This window comes from Macaca fascicularis, chromosome 1 (assembly GCF_037993035.2).
Source record: "Macaca fascicularis isolate 582-1 chromosome 1, T2T-MFA8v1.1".
In the NCBI taxonomy this organism is placed as follows: Eukaryota; Metazoa; Chordata; class Mammalia; order Primates; family Cercopithecidae; genus Macaca; species Macaca fascicularis.
Window position 1 is genome coordinate 65504956 of NC_088375.1, and position 27165 is coordinate 65532120.

The 27165-nt window shown below is 38.3% G+C and overlaps 1 protein-coding gene across 3 annotated transcripts in view; it reads left to right on the forward strand.

The window, feature by feature from the left end:
- The window catches only part of CR1L (complement C3b/C4b receptor 1 like), a 99579-nt gene that overhangs the window by 46362 nt on the left and 26052 nt on the right, over positions 1-27165 (forward strand). For 2 of the 3 annotated variants that reach the window (XM_045366987.3, XM_065532078.2), the window contains exons 4-11: positions 2686-2771; positions 13340-13738; positions 16782-16958; positions 17050-17152; positions 18440-18525; positions 20414-20632; positions 21718-21897; positions 22512-22611. In XM_045366987.3, the coding sequence (XP_045222922.2) occupies positions 2686-2771; positions 13340-13738; positions 16782-16958; positions 17050-17152; positions 18440-18525; positions 20414-20632; positions 21718-21897; positions 22512-22611 (1350 nt within the window). The remainder of the gene's footprint in view (positions 1-2685; positions 2772-13339; positions 13739-16781; positions 16959-17049; positions 17153-18439; positions 18526-20413; positions 20633-21717; positions 21898-22511; positions 22612-27165) is intronic. The other variant, XM_065532082.2, reaches the window with a different exon arrangement.

Below are 27165 nucleotides of genomic sequence, written 5' to 3' on the forward strand. Positions count from 1 at the left end.
AAGGCACATAGATTAAGAAGGAAAATGGAAATGGGACTAATATCCCAGGCTTCACTGTCCCTCTTTGGGCTCTGGGGAGGAGACTCCCAAAAGTCTAGACATGTTTACCCACATGCTGTGTGTGGTTTCTGATAATGAAATGATCATGGCTTTTCCTGAACCATGGCTTAACTTTGTGAATCCACAACTCTCTCTTCCCCGGGAGATCCAAAAAGATAGGGTAGGATGTGAAGACTTCAATCTGTTCAAATGGACATGAGAACCCCTGGCTCTCCTTAAAATAAGTAGCATGGATTTTATCTCTCTCCCTTACTTCCTCATAAGCATTCTGAATGAGAAAAGTTCAAACCATTATTTGTTCAATTACTTAATCTACTTTGGGACACAAGCTTCATAAATTAAAATATTCTTCTATCTGTTCCCCTTGATCAGCGAACATAAAGTTATCTTTTGACTCATATTTAAAATGTTCAGTACTACAACACTGAACAATAGTATGGAGGGAAAAAAATGCCAACTTAAGTTTGGACTTGCTTCACCATTCCTATCCCAACCCCCGTGATTAGAAAATCAAAAAGAACACTTGGAGAAATAACCTCAGTGAGGTCAAAATCCAGAGGAGTCTCCAGGATGTCTTGTTCCTAAGACAAATAGACAGAAGGAGGCGCACATATAGGATTGCAGCCCTTCTTCACTTCATTTGTTCTTTATTTGTGTGCATGTGTGTTGGCAGCGCAATTGAGAATGCTTTCATTTTGGGTGGTATACTAGAAGGCATTAAAAAACAAAATGAGAAGTAGGAATTGAACAATGTGAACGCATGGACACAGGGAGGGGAACCTCACACACTGGGGCCTGTTGGTATGTGGGGGGCTTGGGGAGGGATAGCATTAGGAGAAATACCTAACGTAGGTGACAGGTTGATGGGTACAGCAAACCGCCATGGCACGTGTATACCTATGTAATAAAACTGCACATTCTGCACATGTACCCCAGAACTTAAAGTATAATAAAAAAAATTAATTAATTTATAAAAACAAAATAAGTCCAGGTTCAATGGCTCCTGACTGTAATCCCAGCACTTTGGGAGACTGAGGTGGGCGAATCACCTGAGGTCAGGAGTTCAAGACCACCCTGGTCAACAGGATGAAACCCCGTCTTTACTAAAAATACAAAAATTAGCCGGGTGTGATGGCATGCACCTGTAATCCCAGCTACTTGAGAGACGAGGCAGGAGAATCACTTGAACCTAGGGGGTGGAGATTGCAGTGAGCCGAGATCACACCATTGCACTCCAGCCTGGGCAACAAGAGTGAAACTCTATCTCAAAAAAAAAAAAATAATAATAATAATAATAATAAATAACCAAAATGATATTGAAGTCATTAATAATTACAACATAATAGCTACTATAATGTAACAATGTGTTAAGTGTCTTCAAAAGGACCCACTGTTTTCTCACTATTCATTTGATCTCCATTTGGCACTGTTTTGTTGTTTGAATAAAGCTTTATGCCACCAGGTTTTCCTACATATTTATAAAACAAAGTTCTCAGCTATACCAATAACCATGACTGTTATTTTACGTTGCTTCATTCCTTCATGTATAGTACTATCAAGTTTGACCCTACCCTCACTATGACTAGTTTGGCCCAACCATCTATTACAACAGAGAGCCTCAGGTGAAGTAAAATAAATGTTATAAATTCTTCCAAATTTATGGCACACTTTGAACAGTTTGAGATATACTAATTGAGAATTGCTAACTTTAACATTTTAAGTATCAATTAAGTGTTCAATTCTTTTTGATCAGCTTGGATTGCCTTTGGTTCTAGTTACGAATCATTTTCTTTCTTCTTTCTTTCTTTCTTTCTTTCTCTCTCTCTCTCACTCTTTTTCTCTCTCTCTCTCACTCTTTCTCTCTCTTTCTCTCTCCCTCTCTCTCTCTCTCTCTCTTTTTCTTTCTTACTGACAAGGTCTTGCTTTGTTGCCCAGGCTGGAGTGTAGTGGCATGATCAACACTCACTACAGCCTCAACCTCCCCAGCTCAAGCAATCTTCCTGCCTCAGCCTCCTGAGTAGCGAGGACTACAGGAATGTGCCACCATGCCTGGCTTTTTAATAAATTTTTTGTAGAGACAGGGTCACACTATGTTGCCCACGCTTCTATCGAACTCCTGAGCTCAAGCAATCCTCCTGCCTCAGCCCCCCAACACACTGGGATTACAGGCATGAACCACTGTGAATGGCCTACTTTAATGAATCTTACTGATAAAAGTCCATCTGTGCAGCTATACATTAATACTTACAAGGCATAGAAATACATACAACAGGACTACATACACATATACATATGTATATATATGACAACTTCCCTGAACTCAAGAAGCTTGTGTTGTCTTTTAAGAAAATGAAATGTATAGGAAAAACTGTAATTCATCTTTGATTTATATAAAAATATATCATAAGGTAATAAAGAAGAGAAAGCCCACCCAACTGAGAAGGCATGGAAGAGAAAATAACAAAGTCCCAAGAATGTGAAATTTGGGAAGGTGATAGATAGTTCTTTGACAAGTGGAAAATGTCCCTCTGAATTCTGTAACAGTGTAATCTCTGGAAGTAGTAATTTAACTGGATAGTTGACCTGCGTCTTTGGAACCTAATATTCCTTATTTTTTGCCTCTAGATACCGACTCATTGGTTCCTCGTCTGCCACATGCATCATCTCAGGCAATACTGCCATTTGGGATAATGAAACACCTATTTGTGAGAGTGAGTTGAAATATCCCTTCCTATTTCTTTTACTGATACATTCTAATTTTTCTCTGGAATAATAAAAATCTTAACCGAATTCCTTCTGTGCAATCTGTCCTTCACATGGCTGAAGACAGCGGTAATGTTCTCGAATATTCCTACAGGGTTCCTGGCAACTCTTTGCTTAAAGTTCTGCCTTATCCTGGGATGTGTCTTTTCTAATTCTGGGGGCTTAAATACATAAAATCCTTCAAACTTGATTTTACTTCAATAAATTTGAAATTATGGTGGTTCTACCACCTCCAGTATAATAATCATCCTGCTTGGCAAATCAGTAAAGATTTTTAACATTTATGCTTTTCAAGGTTAGTGAAGCTGTGGAAGAACCTGGACTCTCACGCACCACGAGGTCAACACATCCTCTCGAAAGGCACCATGCACTATTAACCTCAGAAGTGGGCATATATTTTAACCTACTTCTTAGAATTTATACTTATGAAATAATCACACACTTTTTAAAGCAGTTTGGTATAAACTTTTCATTGCAGCATCATTTATATTAGTTAAAATGTTAGAGCAACCTAGTTTAAAAATATTTGAAACTATGGTTTGGAAATAATCTACTAGGAGGAAAAAGATGTGTTCAAATGACCACTATAAAGAATTCCCGAAGAAACATAAAATAGCTATGCAGAATGGAAAAGTAATGGAAAAATGAAATAATCACACACTTTTTAAAGCAGTTTGGTATAAACTTTTCATTGCAGCATCATTTATATTAGTTAAAATGTTAGAGCAACCTAGTTAAAAATATTTGAAACTATGGTTTGGAAATAATCTACTAGGAGGAAAAAGATGTGTTCAAATGACCACTATAAAGAATTCCTGAAGAAACATAAAATAGCTATGCAGAATGGAAAAAAGTATATCCATACACTGGCATGGTATTCAGCCATAAAAAAAATTACAGCATAAAGAAGCACTTAATGACTAGAAAGAGATGTGTTTTATGTGGGAAAAGAATCAGATGAACAGCATGTATGGCAAGATCTCATTTTATTAAAAAGTAATACACCTGTGTAGCGAGGGCCAGGCTGAGGCTCAGTGAAATATAGTGTATAACATCTTTGTCTTACTGTTCTCTTTAGATAACTTGAAGACTTTACTTTTCTTCTTGTTATTTAAAAATGTTGTTCCTTTTACTAGAAAGTTTATGAGCTTCAGAATCTAAATTTACAAATGACATTGGTCACACATTTGTCTCTGTTTATCCACTTTAAGAAACAGTTTTGCTGTTCTGTAAAACAAATTGGGAAACCTTCCATGTTATTTGAAATCTATAATAAGATACCATGGAATTGGAATAGAAATTTTCTTGGAAATATGAAAAAATAGTAAAATAGAGAAAACAAAAAATATAATAATACACCTATACCTGTATCTATGTTTTTATCTCTGTTTCTAGTTCTGTAAACTCTCTATATCTAAATCCTGGTAAATGACTTCAAGTCTTCTTGGAGAAGTCTAGGGGAAGATTTACAATACATGCTTTTGATTGTGTAGCAGGTGCTTCCTCAAAAGAATCCAGTCTCCCATCCATTCGTGCTGCTCTGGGTCTATAAACTGTTCAAGTTTAGGAATTGTTGATGAACAATGAACTTCTTTTACAATAATTCAAGTCAGACTTCTATTCACTTGACCTAAATCTCTTCTGCTTATACAAATCATATAACACTTTAGTCGGCTATCCATCTACTTCGGTTTTAGAGACTCCATGATCAATTAGCCCAGTAACAATATTCTCTTCAGTCAAATCATTCTGATTACTGTTTCAGCTCTAATATCCATTACAAGAACCCCCATTGTCTCTGGCAATTAAGTGCTGCTACTTGGACTCTGCCACCCTGAGGTCCTTTGGTCCCCGAGTGAATTCAGAGAACCCAGTTCAATGGCAACAGTTCCCATTGTCGTTCCTGCCCTGCAGAGAATGAGCCGTCGCAGAGGATGCTGAAACTCCCCATGTGAATGTACTCCTCAAGCCTCTGGTAAAAGGTCTATCTTCTGAACCCTCCACTCCTGCACTGTGCCTCACCAGCTCTATCCAAAGATGACCTTCAGAGTGGAATGGCTGTTGCTTAACTTCTGCCTCTCAAATATCAGGCTAATTTCTCATGCTGTAACCCTAGTCCAGAACCATACAGAGAAACTAAGTCTGGAAAACTTAATTCCAAATTGGCCTGGTTGACGCTATACAAAACCCCCAGATAATTATAATTTTATTTAACTCTTTATCTTCTTTTCTTTCCTTCCCTCCTTCCCTTCTGCCAGCCTGCCTTCCTTCTTTGCTTCCTTTCTTTCTCCCTCCCTCCCTCCTTCCCTCCCTCCCTCCCTCCTTCTCTCCCTTCCTCCCTCCCTTCCTCCCTCCTTTCCTTCCCTCCTTCCCTGCTTTCCTTCTTCCTTATTTTCTTTCTTCTTTACCACATGGCTAGGACCACCAATATAACATTGAACATTGGTAGCAATAGGTGTCATCCTTGTCTTGTTCCACATCTCAAAGGGAAAGATTAAAACATTTCACCATTAATCTGGTGTTTACTGTAGGCTTTTTGTAGATAATCATTTTTGAATTAAGGACATTCTCACATATTCTTCATTATTAAAAGTTTTTTGTCTTTGAATCATGTTGAAGTTTATCAAACACTTCAGTTACATGTATAGGTGTAATTATATCTGTTTCTCTGTTTTCTGTTAATGTAACAAACTGTTTTGAGTACATTTTTGAAAGGCAAATAATTTTGAATTTCAATTTTACATTCTTAAAATAAACCAACTTGGTCATAATATTTAATCATTTTTATATATGACAAATATGCTTTAATAGCACATTTTAGATGTTTCTATTAAAGTATAATTCATGTATCATAAAAGTTACCTTTTTAAATTACACAGTTCAGTGGTATTTAGTATATTCACAAAGTTGTATGTTATGGTCTGAATGTTCGAGTCTACCCCAGATCCATATGTCGAAATCCATACCCCTAAGGTGATGACATTAAGGAGTGAGGCCTTTGGAAGGTGATAAGATCATGAGAGCAGAGCTGTCACGAATGGGATTAGTGTCCTAATAAGAGAGGCCCAGAAGAGCTCCTTTGCCCCTCCTGCCATGGGAGGAAATGCTGAATCTGCCAGAGAGGTTGGTCCTGAACTCCTTAGCCTCCACAACTAAAAGAAAGAAATTTCTGTTGTGTACGAGCTAATCAGTTTATATTATTTCGTTATAGCTGCCCAAATAGACTAAGACATTGGGCAACCAGCACCGCCAATTAATTCCAGAACACTTTCTTCATTCCATTCCTATTTTAGAGATTAGACTGTAACTTTTTTTCTTGTAATGTCCTTTTAAGATTTTGACATCAAACTTATGACAGTCTCATAAAGCCAGCTGGTAGTGTTTCATGTATTTGTTTCCTTGAAAGAGTTTATATAAAATTGGTATTATCTCTTCTTTAAATGTTTAAAAGAATTCACCAGAAAAGCCCTGGAGTTTACTTTGTTGGGAGGTCTTTTTTTTTCCAACAATTTTCCTGTACCATGTAGACTTTTTGCTGAAGTATAACATATACGCAGTAAAGTGCATACATCTTAATTATGCAGTTCAATGGTTATTTACGAATTAAATGCATCCATGTAAATGACACTCAGATTAAGATATAGAACACTATCAGCACCCCAGAAGCCTTCCCGATGCCCTTTCCCAGTTATCTTCCCAAAGTAACCATTATTCTGATTTATTACATTAATAATTAGTTTTGCCACTTCCTAAATTTTATAAAGGAATCAAAAAATAGGTACTCTTTTGTGTCCGGCTTCTGCTCAGTGTTACATTTGGAAGTCACTTTTGTTGCTGCCTGCATGAAGGATTGTCGGATTTTTTTTATTTTTACGTTGTATTTCATTGATGATCTTGAGTACCTTTTCATATGTTTGTGAAGTGCCTATTCCAAACTTCTGGCTGTTATTGACTAGTTTGTCTATCATTTTATTGTTTTGTAGAAGTTATTTAAATATTCTCATGTTTTCTAATAAATGGAACACAAATGTTGTCTTTCAGACTATGGCTTTTCTTTTTCTTTTTCCATTCTTAATGATGTCTTTTGTTGTAGGAAGTTCTACATTTTAATAATATTCAATTTATGGGTCTTTTTTCCAAGTTACTGCTTTTTCTATTCTACTTAGGCAATTGGGCCAGGTGAGGTGGCTTACGTCTATAATCCCAGCACTTTGGGAGGCCAAGGGAGGAGGACTGCTTGAAGCCAGGAGTTCAAGACCAGCCTGGGTAACAAAGCAAGACCCTGTCTCTACAAAAAATAAAATAAAATTAGCTGGGCTCAGTGGCACATGCCTATAGTCCCAGCAACTTGGGAGCCTGAGGTGGGAGGATCCCTTGAGTACAGGGGTTCAAGGCTTCAGTGAGTTACGGTGGTGCCACTGCACTCCAGCCTAGGTGACAGAGTGAGACCCTGTTTCTTATGGATAGGTAATTGATCTAATATCATTTATTAAATGTGGCACCATGGCCATAAGTCAGGTGACCTTATATGTGGCTCTCATTCCAAGGAGGTTCTGTTTCATTGGTTTATTTACCATACATTGTGTTTTTGTTTTGGTTTGGTTTTTGCCATACTATAATGGCAAAAAACCAAAACAAAACTGCAGCATTACATTAAGATTTTAATTACTATCACATTGAATTAAGATTTGATATCTGGTGGCATATATCTTCTAACTATGTGCATCTTCAAGATTTACTTGGTGATTCTTGGCACTTCGTATTACCATATGAAATTTAGAATCAGCTTACCAATTTCCACATAAAGAATCCTACTTCAATTTGTATTGAGTTTCTGTTGACTCAGTACATCAATTTGTGGACATTAACAAATTTACAGTTTTGAAGTTTAAATTTATGAACATGATATATCCTCCCATTTTTGAAGTCTTCTCTAATTTCTTGTAATAATATTTGTTAATTTATCTTATAGAAGTCATGTACATCTTTCATTATCTTTATTACTATATATTATTTTTAAAATTTTATTCTCTATTTACTTCTTAGATATGCACCTGTTTCATCTCAGCTCCAGCAATTTTATTAAATTTACTTTTAAATTGAATAGTTTTTCTGTATTTTTTTAAATTTGCTGCATAATTTTGTCATCTATGAATCTGACAAAGTTTTTAAATCTTTTCCTTTCTTATGTCTTTTGTTTATTTCACCTGCTTTACTGCATTGGCTAGAACCTCCAGTACAAGATTGAATAGAAGAGAGGATACAAGGCTTTTAATGGTCATCATAAATAATGATGTATGCTGTAGATTTTTGTATGATATCCTTTATTAGATTAAGGAAATTCCCCTTTACTTCTAATTGCTAAAAGATTTATCATGAATGTTCATTCTAATTGATCACTCTGCATGTATTGAGATTATCATGTTTCTTTTTCACTCTGTTAATGTAATATATTACATTGATTGATCTTTAAAGGGCAAACAAACTGAATTCCTAGAATCATCCTATGTTGCTTGTGATGTGTTGTAGATGATTATCCTATCTATGGAATGTGTGTGAGCGTGTGTGGTGTGTGTGTGCAGGATTGCTCATATTTTTATTGTAACGTTGTAACATTGATTTAATATTTAAAATCAGTCAAGGTAAACCTCACTTTGATCATTGTATCATCCTTTGGAAATATCGTTGGATTCAGTTTCATAATATTTTGTTTAGAAAATTTGCATTTATGTTCTCAAGAGATCTTGGGTTATAATTTGGTTTTATTTTAATGTCCTTATCAGATTTGGGCATCAAGATTATGTTGGGCTAGTAAAATGTGTTAAAAATTGTTTTTTTTTTCTAGTCTCTGGAATAATTTGTGTAACATTAATATTATTTTTCCTTATATGTTTGGAAGAAGTCAGCAGTGAAGCAATCGAGACCTGAGGGTTTGTTGTTGTTGTTGTTGTTGTTGTTGTTAGGTTTTCAATTAGTGATTCAATTTCTTCAATAGCTGTAAAACTATTATTTTATATCATATTGAATTAGTTTGGGTAGGCTATATTTTTCAAAGAATTTACTCATTTTATTTAAATTTTCTAGATTATTAGCATAATGCTGTTTATTATATCCTCATATTAGAAAATCCTTTGGATGTCTGTAATTCTGTAGTGATTCCCCTATGGTAATTAATTTCTGATATTTGTAATATCTCTTTGCTTCTTTTTCCTTAATTAGTTTTACTGGGGTTTTATCAATTTTACTAAGATTTTCACATAAACTACTTTTAAGTTTCTTGTTTTTTCTTTAATGTATGACTATTTTCTCTTTTACTGATTTCTGCTTATTTTCTTTCTTCTGCTTTCTTTAAGCTTTGTTTACTCCCCCACTCCTAAATTCTTAATATTGGTTAGATAATTTGTTTTCAACCTTTATTTTTCTAATATATACATTTAACCTATACATTTTTCTCTAAAACTATTTTACTTCCCACAATCTTTATATTTTTATTATCATTGTACATAAAAGTTTTCTAATTTACCTTCTGATGTCTTCTTTGACCCATAGGCTATTTAGAAGGGCATTGCTTAACTTCTAAATATTTGGAGATCTTCTAGGTATCATTCTTTCATTAATTTAATCATTTGAGACAAGGTTTATGGCCCAGAATATGGACCATTTTGGTAAAAGTTTATGTATGCACTTGAAAAGACCGAACATTTATTTTGTTTCATTTTCTAGAAATGTCATTTAGGAAAATGTGGTTTAGAACAGTCTTTTTTTTCCCCCTCCACTTGTTCTTTCAGTTATAGAGAGACATGTGTAAAATATCTGTATTAGTTTCCCAGGGCTGCTGTAACAAATTACTACAAACTTGGTGGCTTCAAAGAAGAAAAATTTACTCTCTTAACACTTTGGAGGCCAGAAATCCAGTTAAGATGTCAGTAGGATTGCTTCCATCTGCAAGCTATTCTGTGCCTCTCTCCAGACTTCCTTCCAGTGGCTGCTGGCAATCTTTGATGTTCCTTGGCTTGCAGATGCATCATTTCCTTCTTGGCCTCCATCTTCAAGTCGCCTTCTCCTCTGTGTGTTTCCTTTGCTCTTCTGTCTCCTGTAAAGACACTGGGCATGGATTTAGAGGCGACCGTGGCAATCTAGGATGGTCTCAACTCAAGATCATTAACTTGATTGTATCTACAAAGACTCTACAAACTGGGTCACGTTTCACAGGTTTCAGAGATTGGGACATAGATATTTTTTAAGGTGAACAGTGGTTATTCAACCCATTACAATATCAAACTGTGACTATGAATTTGCCTGTCTTTCTTCTTTGTTCTAGCAATCTTTACTTTATGTATTTTAAACATGTTATTAAACACATGAAATTTTTGGTTTATTCTTTCTGCTGAATTGACTATTTTATCATAATGAAATGTCTCTCTTTACCTCTTATAATACTTCTTGCCTTAAAATCTACTTTGTACATTAATATAGCTATACAGGCTTCTTTCTTACTTTCTTTGTCTTATATTTAAAGCTTGTCTCTTGTAAATATCATATAGTAAAGTTTTGTTGTTTTATTCAGCCTTTGTTGTTCATTAGTGTTTGAAACATTTAAATTTAATAATAAAAATTAAAGTTAAAATTAAAAATACATAAATAAATTTAATCTAGTTACTGATAAGTCTAACTCTTGGTTATTTGTTTTCTATTTGTTTCATGTGTTTGTTCTTTTATTCTTCATTTCTCACATTTTTTAATTCATCAAGTATTTTTATTATTCTATTTTCCCCAGTAGCTTTTAAGTTATATTTCATTTTTTATTCTTAAATGACTACTCTAGAGATAGACATCCTTGATTTACTATAGTCTACTAAAATTGTGCTTTTACCACTCTCCAAACAATGCAAGTACCCAAACTATTAATATTTAATTCCATTTGTGTCCTCTCCCTCTTTTTGTATTGTTGTCATACATTTTCCAGAAAGAAAAGCTTCAGCTGAATTAAATTTAACAGAGTTTAATTCAGTAACGAACGATTCACAAATCAGGCAGCCTCCCGAGCCACAGTAGGCCAGAAACTCCAGTCCATCTGCGTGGTGGAAGAGGATTTATGAACAGAAAAAGGAAAGTGATGCACAGAAAACAGAAGTGAGGTACAGAAACAGCCGGATTGGTTATAGCTCAGCATTTGCCTTATTTGAAGACAGTTCAAACAGTTGGCCACATTTGATTGGCCAAAACTCGATGATTGGCATAAGAGTAGTCTATGGTCTGTTTACATCTTCAGTTGTTACAGTTCGCAGTGTACAGAGAAACCTTTAGGCTGAGCTTAAACTATGTAAGGCTTTAGGCTACACTTGATTTAACAATTTACATATATTCTATATTTCAAAGACATAATTGTCGTTGTCTTTATAAAAACAGTCTCTATTTATATTTACACGGTAGTGAATTCTTATAATTTTTATGTTGCCTCAGCATCCATTTAGAATATGTTTAGCTTTCTCATGCCAGAAGCAGAGCTTAGTCACCCTTAATGCCCTTTCTAGTTCTGTACCTCCTCCCAGTTTTCAACGTGGTCGAGCCAGATATCTGCCTTATAAAACTGCCTTCTGGTGACCACCTCTCTATGGGACAGCTAGATAAAACCTACTTGACTCGCATCCCTGACCTCTGTGCCCTGCATGGACTTCGCAGATATGTTGCCATGACCACCTCTCAGTCGCAGCATGCCTTCCTGGAACATGTGCCTACTTTCTTTAAACTCACCAGTTGGAACTCCCCATGGGAGATGCCTGCTGGGTCATACTCCGGTCGCCAATAAAGGTGTCGGCCGATGTGTCCCCTTCTCTCTCTCTCTCTCCATTCCTTGCACTGACTAACCTTTCTGTGATCTTCAGGCGTACCGTGTACCCCCAGCCCGTAATAAAATCTTTACTTCCATCCTGTGTTTCTTCTAATCACTGTAGAGGTTCTCTCTATCATAAAGATCCTAAATGAAAACATACCCGCATATAAGCTCTTTCTGGTGTGTTTCCTTCTTACCGCAATTCTATAAATTCTATATGAAACTATTTTCCTTCAGTCTGAAAAAGTCTCTTTGGCATTTTTGTATTGTAGATCTTCTGACAACAAATTCTTTAAACATTTTTCTAATTGTGGTTCCTTCGAAGGTTATTGTCCATGTTTCCTGCTGCTTTTAAAATGGATTACACTTTAAAATAGATTTTTTTTACAATATTACTATGTTGTGTCTAGGTCAGTATTTCTTTGTATTGCTTGGGTTTATATAGGTGTTGTTTTTTTTTTTTTTTTTTTTTGAGATGGAGTTTCACTCTCGTCACACAGACTGGAGTGCAGTGGCGCGATCTTGGCTGACTGCAACCTCTACCTCCCAGAGTCAAGCAATCGTCCCAACTCAGTAGCTGGGATTACAGGCTTGTGCCACTGTGCCTGGCTAATTTTTGTATTTTTAGTAGAGACGGGATTTCGACATGTTGGCCAGGCTGGTCTCAAACTCCTGACCTCAGGTGATCTGCCCACTTGGGCCACTCAAAGTGCTAGGATTACAGGCATGAGCCACCATGCCAGGCCTGTATAACTTTTTGAATCTGTAATCTTGCATCAGTCTTGGAAATTTCTCAGTTATTACTTCTTCAAATGTTGTTTATATCTGTTATCTCTCTCCTATCATGACAGGACTTCACTTAAACACGCTAGGCTTTATTCTTCTATGTCTTGGTCTGTATGTTAACATACATTTAGGGGTTTTTGTGGACTAATAAATGACCACTTTTACACAGATATGTTACTGTATCAAATTTAGATTTGAGTAAATGAGTTGGTAAGTTTTATATCTTTTGTATGTTGTGAAATATTGAAATTACATTTGGAAGCATATGTTACTTAAAAGTTCGATAGAACTTATTTTTTTTATTCTTCTTACATGTTTCTTGGGTAATTCTAGCTTTCTACATTTTTTTGAATGAATATTGGCAATTTATATTTCCATTTATATCATTTAGATTTTCAAAATATTTAACCCCCAGTAGTCTACAGTTTTATAAATATTCTCATATCCATAACAATGTTTAAATTCCTTTTCCTACTGTGTATATTTGTGTCTTCTCTCTTCCCTTATAATTTATCTTTTAGTGAAGGTTTTTATATTTTGTTTTCCTAAAACAGCTAACCTCAGTTAATAACAAAAATGCAAATTAAGAAAGCAAATGGAAAAGAGTAGGAGAAAACGGTGTAAACTCTATAATACTATAATCAAAGAGCTATGTAAAATGAAAAGAATGTGGATTGAGTGAATACATGCATGCAAATATTATAGGAAATCACATAAGTAAGAAAGGCAGGACACATCATATTTTGCCCACCGAAATTACAACTTTGTAAAAATGTACCTACATGTTAGCAAAGATTAAAAGCAAATAATGAATGTAAAAATAGTTACAGTTTAGTGACTCATGAGATTTTTGTCATTCATTATTTAAATTGACTGTTATGCTCTTCCTTTTCCCAGTAATTCCTTGTGGGCTACCCCCCACCATCGCCAATGGAGATTTCTTTAGCACTAACAGAGAGTATTTTCACTACGGATCCGTGGTGACCTACCGCTGCAATCTTGGAAGCGGAAGGAAAAAGCTGTTTGAGCTCGTGGGTGAGCCCTCCATATACTGCACAAGCAAAGATGATCAAGTGGGCATCTGGAGCGGCCCGGCCCCTCAGTGCATTATACCTAACAAATGCACACCTCCAAATGTGGAAAATGGAATATTGGTGTCTGTCAACAGAAGCTTATTTTCCTTAAATGAAGTTGTGGAGTTTAGGTGTCAGCCTGGCTTTGTTATGAAAGGACCCCACCGTGTGCAATGCCAGGCCCTGAACAAATGGGAGCCAGAGTTACCAAGCTGCTCCAGGGGTGAGTCTGACTGAGGCCTAGAAAGGCCCTGCAAATGACATGCATTGCTGTTGGATCAGGAGATTAGTATTTGTTCAGGCGGAGGGATGTGTGGTGAGCAGGGTGGGGGAACAAATTTTTTAGGTAGTGAAAATGAAATTCAGAAGGTGTGTATATATGTGTGTGTGTGTACATGCACATGTGCTGAAATGAAAAAGCAAAGCTAAACCTGGGCAAGCATTGTGATGTTTCTTTGGGGTTCTTACAAACAGATCTATTAATTACCTTTGAGTACAATAACTGCTGATAGAAAATGAGTAAATTTTTCCGGCCGGGCACCATAATACAGGCTACATGTGAATTTTAATCCTTAAAACAAAGTTATTAGGTAGTTACCAGTTTTTCTAGGTTTGTCTGTTTTGTTTTGCTTGAGACGGGGTCTTGATCTGTCACTCAAGCTGGACTGCAGAGGTGAGATCATGGCTTACTGCACCCACCACCTCCCTGGCTCAAGCAATTCTCCTGCTTGAGCCTCCCAAGCAGCTGATACTACAGGTGCATGCCACCAGGCCTAGTTAAAATTTTTGTATTTTTTTATAGAGATGGAGTCTCACCATGCTGCCCAGGCTTGTCTTGAACTCGTGAGCTGAAGCAATCCACCTACCTGGGCCTCCCAAAGTGCTGAGATTATAGGCATGAGCCACTGTGCCTGGCCTCTATGTTTCACAGAGAAAATGTGCCTTAGGGAAATCAGATAACTTTTAACTTGCAGACTGAAGACTGGAATGCAAGTCTGCCTGACTCCAGAGACTTGGCTTTGCTAATCAGCATCCAGTCATGAAATCAAAATTTACTCTAGATACTTTCAAGGAGTGAGGGATTTCATACAGGTTGTATTAGTCTGTTCTCACATTGCTATAAAGAACCACCTGAGGCCGGGCGCGGTGGCTCAAGCCTGTAATCCCAGCACTTTGGGAGGCCGAGACGGGCGGATCACAAGGTCAGGAGATCGAGACCATCCTGGCTAACACGGCGAAACCCCGTCTCTACTAAAAACACAAAAAATTAGCCGGGTGAGGTGGCGGCGCCTGTGGTCCCAGCTACTCGGGAGGCTGAGGCAGGAGAATGGAGTGAACCCGGGAGGTGGAGCTTGCAGCGAGCTGAGATCTGGCCACTGCACTCCAGCCTGGGTGACAGAGCAAGACTCCGTCTCAAAAAAAAAAAAAAAAAAAAAAAAAAAGAACCACCTGAGACTGAGTAATTTATAAAGAAAAGAGGTTTAATTAATTCTCAGTTCTGCAGGCTGTACAGGAGGAATGACTGAGGACTCCTCAGGAAACTTACAATCATGGTGGAAGGCAAAGAGGAAGCACACATATTTTCAAATGGCTGGCAGGAGAGAGAGTGCAACTGGGGAGGTGCTACACATTTTAAACAAGCACATCTCGAGAGAACTCTATCACAAGACAGCACTAGGGTGATGGTGCTAAACCATTAGAAACCACCTCCATAATCCAGTCACTTCCCACCAGGCTCCTCCAACACTGGGAATTACAATTTGACATGAGATTTGGGTGGGGACACAGAGCCAAACCATATCACAGCTAATAGGTCACAAAGATGTTAGAAGGGCAGGAAAAGCAATAAGACGAAGGCAGAGTTACCAGAGATCAGGGAGCTACGGTGGCGGCCAGTCTAGAGCACAGGAGCCTGTACTGATGCTGAAATGGCCAGCCCCTCCCACCGAGCAGCCAGCTCCCTGAAAGCTGCTAATGCTGCAGGAGCCACCACTGCTGCCAGAATGCAGCTGATATTGCTGGAGCCAACGTCATTGGCATCGCCAGAACTGAAGCTGTAACTGCTCACTGAAGCCATCTATACCGCCACTGCCTGAGCCACCTCTAGAAGTAGAACAGATTCTACTCTCATCCTGCCTTTTAATTCGGTATATATGCCTCCAACTGGCAGAACCTAACCAGAGCCCAGCTATCAAGGAAGATGAATGATTGTAGTTTTAAGGCTTCCATTGCTAGCAGCCAAAAGACAGTCCAAAAGTGTGAGACTGGGAGCCAACAAAAATTTATCCAGCACAGCACCTCAATATTACATCACCAGGCATTGATTAGTCAAGGAAACACTGGGTGATGAACCCTGAAAATGGACATTACAGCATCAGAGTATTTACAAACTCCTTAAAGAAGTCATTTTTCTAGTCCAGTGCCCCAGATGCTTGAGAAAACTGAAGTCCAGAAAAGGGAACTGGTCTGCTCAAAGCCAAACTGAAATTATTTTTTCCATTTTATAGCAGTTTCATGTAATTTAGTTGAGACCCAAATGTGTTCTGATTTCCTGAGTTCAGATCAACTATATTAAGAGAGAGCCAGTGCTACCATTACAATATGTTGCCTGAAATATACACTCTCATTATGGTGACAGTAGGTCTTTTAGATTTTGTTCAACAGTTGCCCATCTTCTCACTGGAGTGAAATGAATGACTAGACAGCACCTTGCTTCGTAGCGTGAAGAGAGGCCCATAGTTCGTTACCACCTTATGTCAGGTGGCCACTGAGAGAAGCCTTGACAGGAGATGAGAATAGATGTGTGGATGCTGTTTGTTGCACCGGTGTGATAGGTGACGGAGGGACCTATTAGATGCGACATGGGCAGGGGCACTCCTTTATTGCCTAAAATGCAAGACTAAATAGATGATGCCTTTCTAGAAAGGAAGTACAAAGATATAAAAATCCATCATTCCTCCCAATTTTGTACTGGGTGAACAGTAATTGGAAGCATTCTACAAGGAACTGTCCATTGCGGAATGTTAGTTGCATACTTTAGATGAAAAGCAATGAATTGAGGATACCTCTGTTTTAGTCACAGTTCTGCAATGTGTCAGTTCTATGACTAATGGCAAGACATCTTCCTTGCCCTGTGTATTTAGTTTGTTATCAATATAATAAAGCTCTTATCTTAACTTTATTATTATATATAGATTTGTAATTATTATTCTCTTGGCCAGTTTAACATTGAGAAAATTAGCAATACTTTGTTTCTCTCTCCCCAGTATGTCAGTCACCTCCAGATGTCCTGCATGGTGAGCGTACCCAAAGGGACAAGGACATCTTTCAGCCTGGGCAGGAAGTGTTCTACATCTGTGAGCCCGGCTATGACCTCAGAGGGGCTGCGTCTCTGCGCTGTACACCCCAGGGAGACTGGAGCCCTGCAGCCCCCAGATGTGAAGGTGCCTAGACTCTTGTCTGGCTTGATATTTTTAGCTTGCGTCTTTATTCTGCACATGCCAGTTATTTCCATTCATTTTTCTTTTTCTCCAGTGAAATCCTGTGATGACTTCCTGGGCCAACTTCTTAATGGCCGTGTGCTATTTCCACTTAATTTCCAGCTTGGAGCAAAAGTGGATTTTGTTTGTGATGAAGGGTGAGTATGAGCTTGCTGGACATTGAAATTGGGGTTAGGAATTAGTCCCAAAAGGGGAGATTTGATGTGGCTTTAAAAAGACAGACACAGACACACACGCAATCAGAGAGATGAACTTTTGAAAGCATAAATAGGAAGAAAGGAAAGAAACATATAGAACTAATAACATGAGATATGAAGAGGACACTGGGCCATATATTAACTGGCAAGTTCAAAGGCAAGTATAATTACTATTATGAATATATAGGTAACAGCATAAGTTTAAAAAATCCTATTTTCAAAATTTTAGAATTTCAAAACAGCAAAAAGGAATATGAGTAATTTAGAGATTCCCAGAAAAAAATACAAGTAACAAAAAGCTTATTCTAAAGATCTAGGATCATTTAAGAATCATTTCAGTAAATTCTTTAAACCATCAATAATGAAATTTGTAATAGGACTGAAAGTGTAAAAAGTTAGCAATTTTTAAAAATTCAGTCATATATTGTCTTGCTAGTCATGGGCTCTGGGCTCTGAGCTGGGGTCCTGATGGCTGCTGTTAATATTTCCGGCAAGATCATTAACTTGTTTATGTCCATCTAGTGCTCTTCATAGGGTGCACATCTCTACATGGGAGCTGACCAGCATGGGCAACAAAGCACCTGATCCCAAAATGTTCCACAGAATCTTGGCAGCCTCCAAATACCAGCACCCAGTAAGATTTAGAAGGGCATTGGGGCCCAAAAGACATTGAGAATTTTTGATGATTGCAGACAAAAATCAAGTCCTCTCTTCTTTCCTTTTTCCCCTAGAATATTCACGCTTACTCTTCAGCAGCCCAAACTGCCCTTGTGAGCCTTCTTCATGCCATCACAGATGTGGAGACAAAAGGACAATCTTTGTTCTCTCACCAGCTATTTCTCACTTTTCCAGTCCAAACTGGGAGTTGTTTTATTTGCTTTTCCAAGTTCAGAGTTAGGAAGGCGTGGCATTAGAAGACTGGGTTTCTTATAATGACAATGAGTAATCAGTGAAACTCCAAGCCTGGGTCCTGGGTCAAGAAGATGGTGGCTATTTTGTGACCACCTTTTTCAATTCAAGCAGGACTGTCATGTGACCAAGCTACTGCATTTTGTCATTCTATATTGCTCCCTTCTGGAGGTTGTGATTTTTCCAGAATAATGTACCCTCTGCACATCTGTCACCTGCTGGCCTCAGGTCCTCAAAATCCTGAGATTTGGGGTTGGGCCTTAGATTGTGAACTATGTGGCCTCTTGGCTCACTATTCACTACTATTTTCTTCTTTAGATTTCGATTAAAAGGCAGCTCTGCTAGTTACTGTGTCTTGGCTGGAATGGAAAGCCTTTGGAATAGCAGTGTTCCAGTGTGTGAACGTGAGTAATAGGAGTAACATTTCAGGCCAGTCTCTCCCCTTCATTGGTTCAGTATTTGACCCATGACCTCCCCTAATGTGGTTCTTCAATTTTCTAGTCTGAATTATTGATTTGAAAATTGCTTATTTTAATAATATTTTGTTGTGAATCAATGTGTACATCACCTGTCTTTGGAACCATCTGATCTCTGTCTGTCATTTTGTATTCTGTTTTATTGTGATAAATCCTATGGTAGTGTGCTTCTAGGCCAGGAGAGATTAGATAATGTGAAGCTTTAACAATTTGCTTTCTTTCTCTACTTCTTTCCTTTCTTCTCTTCTCTCCTTCCTTCAGTTTTTTTTCCCTTCTTATCTCCCTCTCTCTTTCCTTCCTTCCTTCCTTCCTTCCCTCCTTCTTTCTTTTTCATTTTTTTCTCCAATCAATGTGCAGTCAGTCTACAATTTGTGTATATATTTGATAATACACAAATATTAAACATGCCTTTATTTAATCAATTATTTATTGATCACATACTTTGTGCCTCTGTTCATCTAGCCACTGGAGTTACAGCAATGAACAAGATGAGTGAAGTCCCTGTCCTCATATTTTACTCAGGTGGGGAGAAGGACAAGGAAAAAAATAAAAAAAATAGGTGCTATAGATAATAGATCAAAGCAATCAAGAATGAGGGAAAAGTGGGGAGTAACATTAGACAGAGTGAGCAGTTTGAGACTCCTTAAATTCTCAAAACATGTATCCAAATAATTTATGCTGAGAGATTCATAAATAATAAGTCACTTTTTCAAAATGAGCCTCATATGTTCAATAATCAGTAGACTACTGATTTCTCCTAGTCTACCCATTTATAATTTCCCCAATGGTAGATAGAACTTTGCTTCATTTCTTGATTCTAATGATTGGAAAACATGTTTCTTTGGAAAACCATGAAATTTTACTAAAATGTTTGTGTTGTTAGAAATATACTTGGACATCTTACAGTGCTTTTTAGAGGAAAATTTTGTAAGAACAAAACTTATATAGAGATTCTTGCTGTCTAAGAAATACAGTGCTCGTTGAAGCAGCATGACAAATGTCTGTGCTACTATCATGCATGAAAGCTCATTGACTGACTACTCAAACTTTCTCTTATTTTTCATAACTCTTGCTAGTTAAAGTAGCTTCTTTCAAATTCCAGTTCTAAGGAAAAACACCAATTAGAAATGAGGGAGAGACTGTTCTAAACAAATCAATAGATGCTAGAAAGGAGTAACAACTTGAAACCTGACCCAGAAAGTAAAAAGAGAAAATAAATCAACAGACCTAGACATTTTCAAAAGCAAAGCAATCTGAATCCATTTAGAGTTTTTTATAATGGCCTGACTATGTTTCAGTTCACTGTGACAGTGCTAATGTTATCACAGAGGTTGATGATCAATATCAATAAGTAATCAGTGAAAGTTTTCACCTATTTAAGATGATTAGCACACATATATACATTTGAGAAATATTTCCCAAGAACGTAGGCTCCTTCCTCAGCACTGCATCCCCAGGATCCTGATAAGTGACTGACACAGGACAAGTGCTCAATTAATATATATTGACTAATGAATGAGTAACACTTCAAAGTGGTTATTTTTCTTCTTCAAATGTTTTGCTACTTCATTAAAATTGTAAAGTTTCTATTGTCCAGGAACCGTTACTATCTGGAAGATTCGGGATAGAAAAATCTCTTTTGCACTTTGCAATACGCTTTCAATGACATCTCATTTAATCCAACTCTTCAAAGGCCTAATGTCTACTGTCACCTCCTTAGTATATTTTCAGCAACACCGATCATAGCACCCTGTAATTGCAGAATACCTCTGGGGAAACTCCTGAATGAAACTTAGAGCTTTTGCCTTTTTTCCAGAAATCATTTGTCCAAGTCCTCCAGTTATTCCTAATGGGAGACACACAGGAAAACCTCTGGAAGTCTTTCCCTTTGGAAAAGCTGTAACTTACACATGTGACCCCCACCCAGACAGAGGGATGACCTTCGACCTCATTGGGGAGAGCACCATCCGCTGCACAAGTGACCCTCAAGGGAATGGGGTTTGGAGCAGCCCTGCCCCTCGCTGTGGAATTCTGGGTTAGTGCTCATTTCCCCACATCCCAAATGGGTTCAGAATATCTAACGCAGGCCCTCCATATTTCCATAATTACAATGTGGTATTTCTTTGTGCATTTGCCACAATGGAATGCCAAACCAATGACAAATGGTTCTAAGGTAGGTCAACACATCAGATCCTGATGACCTTTGCAGCTGGAGGGGCTGGTGAAAAAAAGAAGGAGGCGGTGAGTGATGGAAATGTCTTTCATTAGAATCATATGAATTAAAAACAAATGCTGGTGAATCTCTTTATTGAAATGTTTGGCTTAGAAATCTGACCTAGAAAATCAGTGGCTCCTGCCAGGAAATGTCTTGAGTTCTTGCCCATGCTTGTCAGCCTCTCATTGGAGTTTTGATGCCTTGAAGTACAAAGAAACCAGACACAAAAGGTGGAACCTGAGCAGGAATATTCTTTCTGGCTTCCTAAAAATGTGAAAAATTAAATCGGAGCTATCCTTACCTTAAATTATACGAGCATTAGCTGAGCATGGTGGCATGTGCCTGTGGTCCCAGCTACTCAAGATGCTGAGATGGGAGGATTACTTAAGCCTAGGAGGCAGAGGTTGCAGTGAGCTGAGATTGTGCCACTGCACTCCAGCCTGGGTAATGGAGAGAGACCCTGTCTCAAAAATAAATAAATAAATAAAAATAGGCTGGCTGGCTGCAGGGGCTCACACCTGTAATCTCAGCACTTTGGGAGGCCAAGGGGGGTGCAGATAACTTGAGGTCAGGAATTCAAGACTGGCCTGCCAACATGGTGAAACTTCAACTCTACTAAAAATAGAAAAAATAAAATAAAATAAATTACATGAGTAGAAAGACCAGATAGCAGACTAGCCTTCCAGATAATATATTTCCTTATAAGCCTATGTTAATGGAAGCTTCCCTTCAAACACGCAGGGAAGTTTTTTGGTGTTGTGTTTTCTTGTTTTTTTTTTTTTTTTCATAACTAGAAATTTCTTTTCTTCTGTCATCAAATCTACCAAGGGAGAGAAAAGAAGAAACACATTGGGTATTGGGTATATTTTTATTAACTCAGATATTCTTGATTTCATGGTCTCTAGGTAACTGTAAAGCCCCAGATAATTTTCCATTTGCTAAGTTGAAAACCCAAACCAATGCATCTGACTTTCCCATTGGGACATCTTTAAAGTACGAATGCCGTCCTGAGTACTACGAGAATCCATTCTCTATCACATGTCTAGATAACCTGGTGTGGTCGAGTCCCAAAGGTGTCTGTAAACGTGAGTAAACTTGCATTGTGTCTTTCCCATGTCTACCAAAGCTTCTTATTTAATTTTTTCAAATGTGGGATATGAGAAACCTTTTTTGAAAAGTGTTCAGATGGGTGGATATAAGAGTTTTTCTTGTAGGTCATCTTTGATTATTGCTTGAAATGCTCACTTCATGAGAATGTTTCAAGGAATATTTGTAGAGAAAATCTTCAATCCCTATGGGAAAGTAAATAACAAACGATTCTAAATTAGGAAATAAAAAGTGTGTAGGAAGAAAAATTCTGTTGGAATGACTAGGTGGGAAGAAATCCTTTGAAAACTTCGAAATACATTGGTAGTATATAATGTCATAAATGACTTTTACATTCTGATAAGGGATGCAAGGTCTCTACACAGATCTAAATCTAGATCTAGATAGATCTGGAGGGAAGGTCTTTTTCAAAGCGGGGCTTCGTAGGTGGCTGATCCTTAGGCGCTCTGATGAGTTTTCTCAAGGTGACAAAATCTGTGGAACCATCAGAACTGCGTATTTTCTTCAGGAACCTACATGCAGGTTGAGACCTTATGTACTGAAGAGAGTTCAGGTTACTCTACCTGGCTCCAAAATACTTTCTTTCCCATAGGTAAATCATGTACAACTCCTCCAGATCCAGTGAATGGCACAGTGCATGTGATCACAGACATCCAGGTTGGATCCAGAATCAACTATTCTTGTACTACAGGGTGAGTTGGCAGCAACATCTCTTGGTTCAAGAGTTCCAACACAGCAATACTACCTTCTAACCACATCTCAGGAAGGAAACTAGGCTATTGCCACCTGCTTTTAAGAGGCTTGAACACAGGTATCAACTCATGATTGAAATGAACAAAGATAGAAGAAGATTAGGGGAAAAATATGTATCCTTGCTGAAAACCAGGGCAGTGCACATATAAAGAGTATGCCATTCACTGGATGGGAAGAGAAAAAAAATAGGAGTGTAGTAGTCAAAGCACACAAACAACCCTGATGCAGAGTAGACATTGCTGGAAGAAAGGGAAGGGCATGTAGTGGCTGTGTGAGAGAACAAACAGCCACTACTGGTAACAGCATGATCGCTTGCTAGGGCTGCCGTCACCAAGTGCAGGCCTTTCTCGTTTTATTGTACATCACAAATACTATGCTTTTTACAAATTGAAGGCTTGTGGCAACGCTGCGACAAGCATGTCAGACGCATCATTTTTCCAACAGTGTGTGTTGACTTCGTGTCTGTGTATAGCATTTTGGTTATTCTCACAATATCCCAAATCATGTCTGTGACAGTGATCTGTGATCAGCGATCTTTGATGTGACTATTGTCATTGTTTGGGATCCCTACGAACGGCACCCATATAAGACAGAAAACTTAATCAATGTGCATGCTTTGACTGCTCCATGGACTAGACAGTCCCCTTCTCTCTCCCTCTTTTCAAGACTCTCTAATCCCTGAGACACAATAATACTATAATTAGGCCAATTAATAGCCCTACAATGGCCTTTAAGTGTTGACATGAAAGGAGGAGTCATGATCTCTTACTTGAAATCAAAAGCTAGAGATGATTACGCTTAGTGAGGAAGTTACGTTGAAAGCCAAGACAGGCCAAAAGCCAGGCCTCGTGTGCCAAACAGCTGGAGAGTTGTAAAGGCAAAGCAAAAGTACTTGAAGGAAATTTAAAGTGCTATTCCAGTGAACACATGAATAATAAGAAGGTGAAACAGCCTTATTGCTGATATGGAAGAAGTTTTAGTGCTCTAGATACAAGATCAAACTAGACACATTTCCTTAAGCCAAAGCCTAATCCTGAGCAAGGCCCTAACTCTCTTCAATTCTGTGAAGGCTGACAGAGGTGAGGAAGCTGCAGAAAATAAGCTGGAAGCAGCTGGGCACAGTGGCTCATACCTGTAATCCCAGAACTTTGGGAGGCAGAGGCGGGAGGATCGCCTGAGGTCAGGAGTTCAAGACTAGCCTGACCAATATGGTGAAATCTCATCTCTACTGAAAATGCAAAAATTAGCCAGGCATGATGGCAGGTTGCCTGTAGTTCCAGCTACTCGGGAGTCTGAGGCATGAGAATAACTTGAACCCGGGAGGAAGAGGTTGCAGTGAGCCGAGATTGTGCCACTGCACTCCAGGTTGGGCGACAGAGTGAGACCCCCATCTCAAAAAAAAAATGCTGGAAGCTAGCAGAAGTTGGTTCTTGAGGTTTAAGGAAAGAAGTCATCTCCATAACATAAAGGTGAAAGGTGAAGCAACAAGTGCTGATGTAGAAGCTGCAGCAAGTTGTCCAGATGATCTAAGATCATTGATGAATGTGTTAAAATAAATAGCAGATTCTCTACATAGGCAAAACAGCCATCTACTGGACTTTCATAGCTAGAGAGGAGAAGCCAATGCCTGGCTTCAAAGCTTCAAAGGATAGGCTGACTTTTTAGGAGCTAATGCCGTTGGTGACTTTGAGTTGAAGCCAATGCTCACTGACCATTCTAAAAATCCTAGGGCCCTTAAGAATTATGCTAAATGTGCCTTGCCTGTGTCTATAAATGGAACGACAAAGCCTGACAACAGAGGTATGTTTGCAGCATGGTTTACTGAACACTTTAAGCTCACTGTTGAGATCTAGTGTTCAGAAAAACAGATTCCTTTCAAAATGTTACATAGAGCTCATTGACTTTGCATCTAATCAGGCAAGAACTCTGATGGAGATGGACAAGGAGATGAATGTGGTTTTCCTGCCTGCTGACAACAGCAGCCATTCTGCAGCCCATGGCTGAAGGAGTAATTTTGACTTTGAAGTTTTAGTATTTAAGAAATACATTTTGTGCCAGGGGCGGTGTAATCCGCACATTGGGAGGCCAAGGTGGGCGGATCACGAGGTCAGGAGTTCAAGACCAGCCTGGCCAACATAGCGAAACCCCGTCTCTATTAAAAATACAAAAATTAGCCATCATAGTGGAATGTGCCTGTAGTCCCAACTACTCGGGAGGCTGAGGCAGAAGAATCGCTTGAACCCAGGAGGTGAAGATTCCAGTGAGCCAAGATTATGCCACTGCACTCCAGCTTGGGCAATAGAGTGAGACTTCAACTCAAAGAAAAAAGAAAAGAAAAGGAAAAAAAAATACATTTTGTAAGGCTGTAGTTCCCACAGACAGTAATTCTTCTGATGGATCTGAACAAAGTAAGTTGAAAAGTGCAGGAAAGAAGTAGTCATTCTACATACCACTAAGAGCATTCATGATTCATGGGAAGAGGTTAATATCAACATTAACAGGAGTTTGGTAGAAGTTGATTCCAACCCTCATGGATAACTTTGAGAAGTTCAAGACTTCAGTAGAGAAAATAACTGTAGACGTGATAGAAATAGCAAGAACACTACAATTAGAAGCGGAACCTAAAAATGTGACTGAATTGCTGCAATCTCATGATCAAATTCGAACGGATGAGGAGTTACTTCTTATGAATGAGCAGAGAAAGTGATTTTTTTTGAGGTGGAGTCTCTTCCTGGTGAAGATGACATTAGCATTGTGACAATGATCACAAAGGATTTAGAATATTACATAAACTCAGTTGATAAAGCAGCAGCAATATCTGGGAGGATTGACTCCAATTTTGAAAGCAGTTCAGACGGTAAAATGTTATCAAACAGCATTGCATGCTACAGCAAAATCATTTGTGAAAGGAAGAGTCAGTGTGGCAAATTTTATTGTTGCCTTAGATTAAGAAATAGCCACAGCCACCGCAGCCTTCAGCAACCACCGCCCTGAGCAGTCAGCAGCCATCAACCTTGAGGCAAGACCCTCCACCAGCAAAAAGATTACGACTGATTGAAGGTCAGATAATCTTTAGCATTTTTTATCAATAAACCATTTTTTAAAGTATGACTTTTTTCAGATATAATTCTATTTCACATTTAATAGACTATGTATAGTATAAACACAACTTCTTTTAGACTCACTGAGAAATCAAAAAATTCATATGACTCATCTGTTGTGATATTTGTTTTATTGTGGTGTTCTGGAACTGAACCTGCAAGATCCTTGAGGAATGTCTGTAACACAAAATGGGCGGCTTAATACAACAGAAGTTTTTGGAGTTCTGTTCTAGAGGATGGGAGTCCAAAATCAAGGTGTTGACAGGGCCATGCTCCCTCTGAATCCTGTAGGGTAGAATCCTTCATTGCGTCTTCCAGCTTCTGGAGCCCCAGGCCTGCCTTGGTGTGTGGCAGCGGAACTCCAATTTGTTCTGTCCCGGTCCTTGCATGGCCATCTTCCCTCTGGGTCTGTGTCCTCATATTCTGTTCTCCTCTCTGTGCATGTCTGTGTCCAACGTTTTCCCTTTTTATCAGGACATCAGGCATATTGGATTAGGGCCTACCTTAGTGACCTCATCTTAACTTGATTGCATCTGCAAAGATTGTATTTCCAAATAAGATCACATTCACAGGGACTGGGGGTTAAGACTTCAACATATCCGGGGGAGACACTTCAACCTACAACAGAGCCCCTTTGAAAATGTCAAGCGTCAGGTGCTCACAGTGCACTGCCCAGTTGTTGGTGCTCAGCCTTGCTCAGCACACAGTGGAGGCTCTGCCTCAAGCTCACTCTTCATGGGAACAGCTAAGCCAGGTAGTGAGTAGGGGATACGTTTGTGCCACCGCAACAAACACTGAAAGGAAGCTTGTGGTGTCCAGCGTATTTACCAGCCTAGGCCTCACAGACCATAGCACCCAGAATCTGACAAAGTAAAATTGGAATAAATCCAATGTCCTCCTTTCTTTTCTTTTCTTTTTTTTTTGAGCATTTTAAAAAATACAATTGATAAATTTCCTAACTGTACCTACCTCATCTTGCATTGCTGAATAAGTGTGAACCTCTCTATGGCATAAAGTAGAAAACCATTGAGCTTATGACAAAAAAACAGGAAATACATGTAAAAGAGACCAATTTTTAAAAATCAGGAGAAATTTTACAGAAGAGATTTACTGCCAAGAAACCAGGGAAACTTTCAGAACACTCTCCTTTTCATAGTTTTAACAAGATTCAGTTGTACAAATAATTTTGTGAAACTAGCCATGAAGTCTGTACATGAATGAATATATGCATTCAGTGTGTTTATATATTTCATTTCATGCGTCTGCATGTGTGTGTATGTGTGTGTGTATATATATATATATAAAACACTGAATATTGCAGAAAATTAAAGCTAAGAGTAAGAAGAGATAACCAAATTTTCCCTGAATGCAGTGGGAAAAGATGAAAAGGAG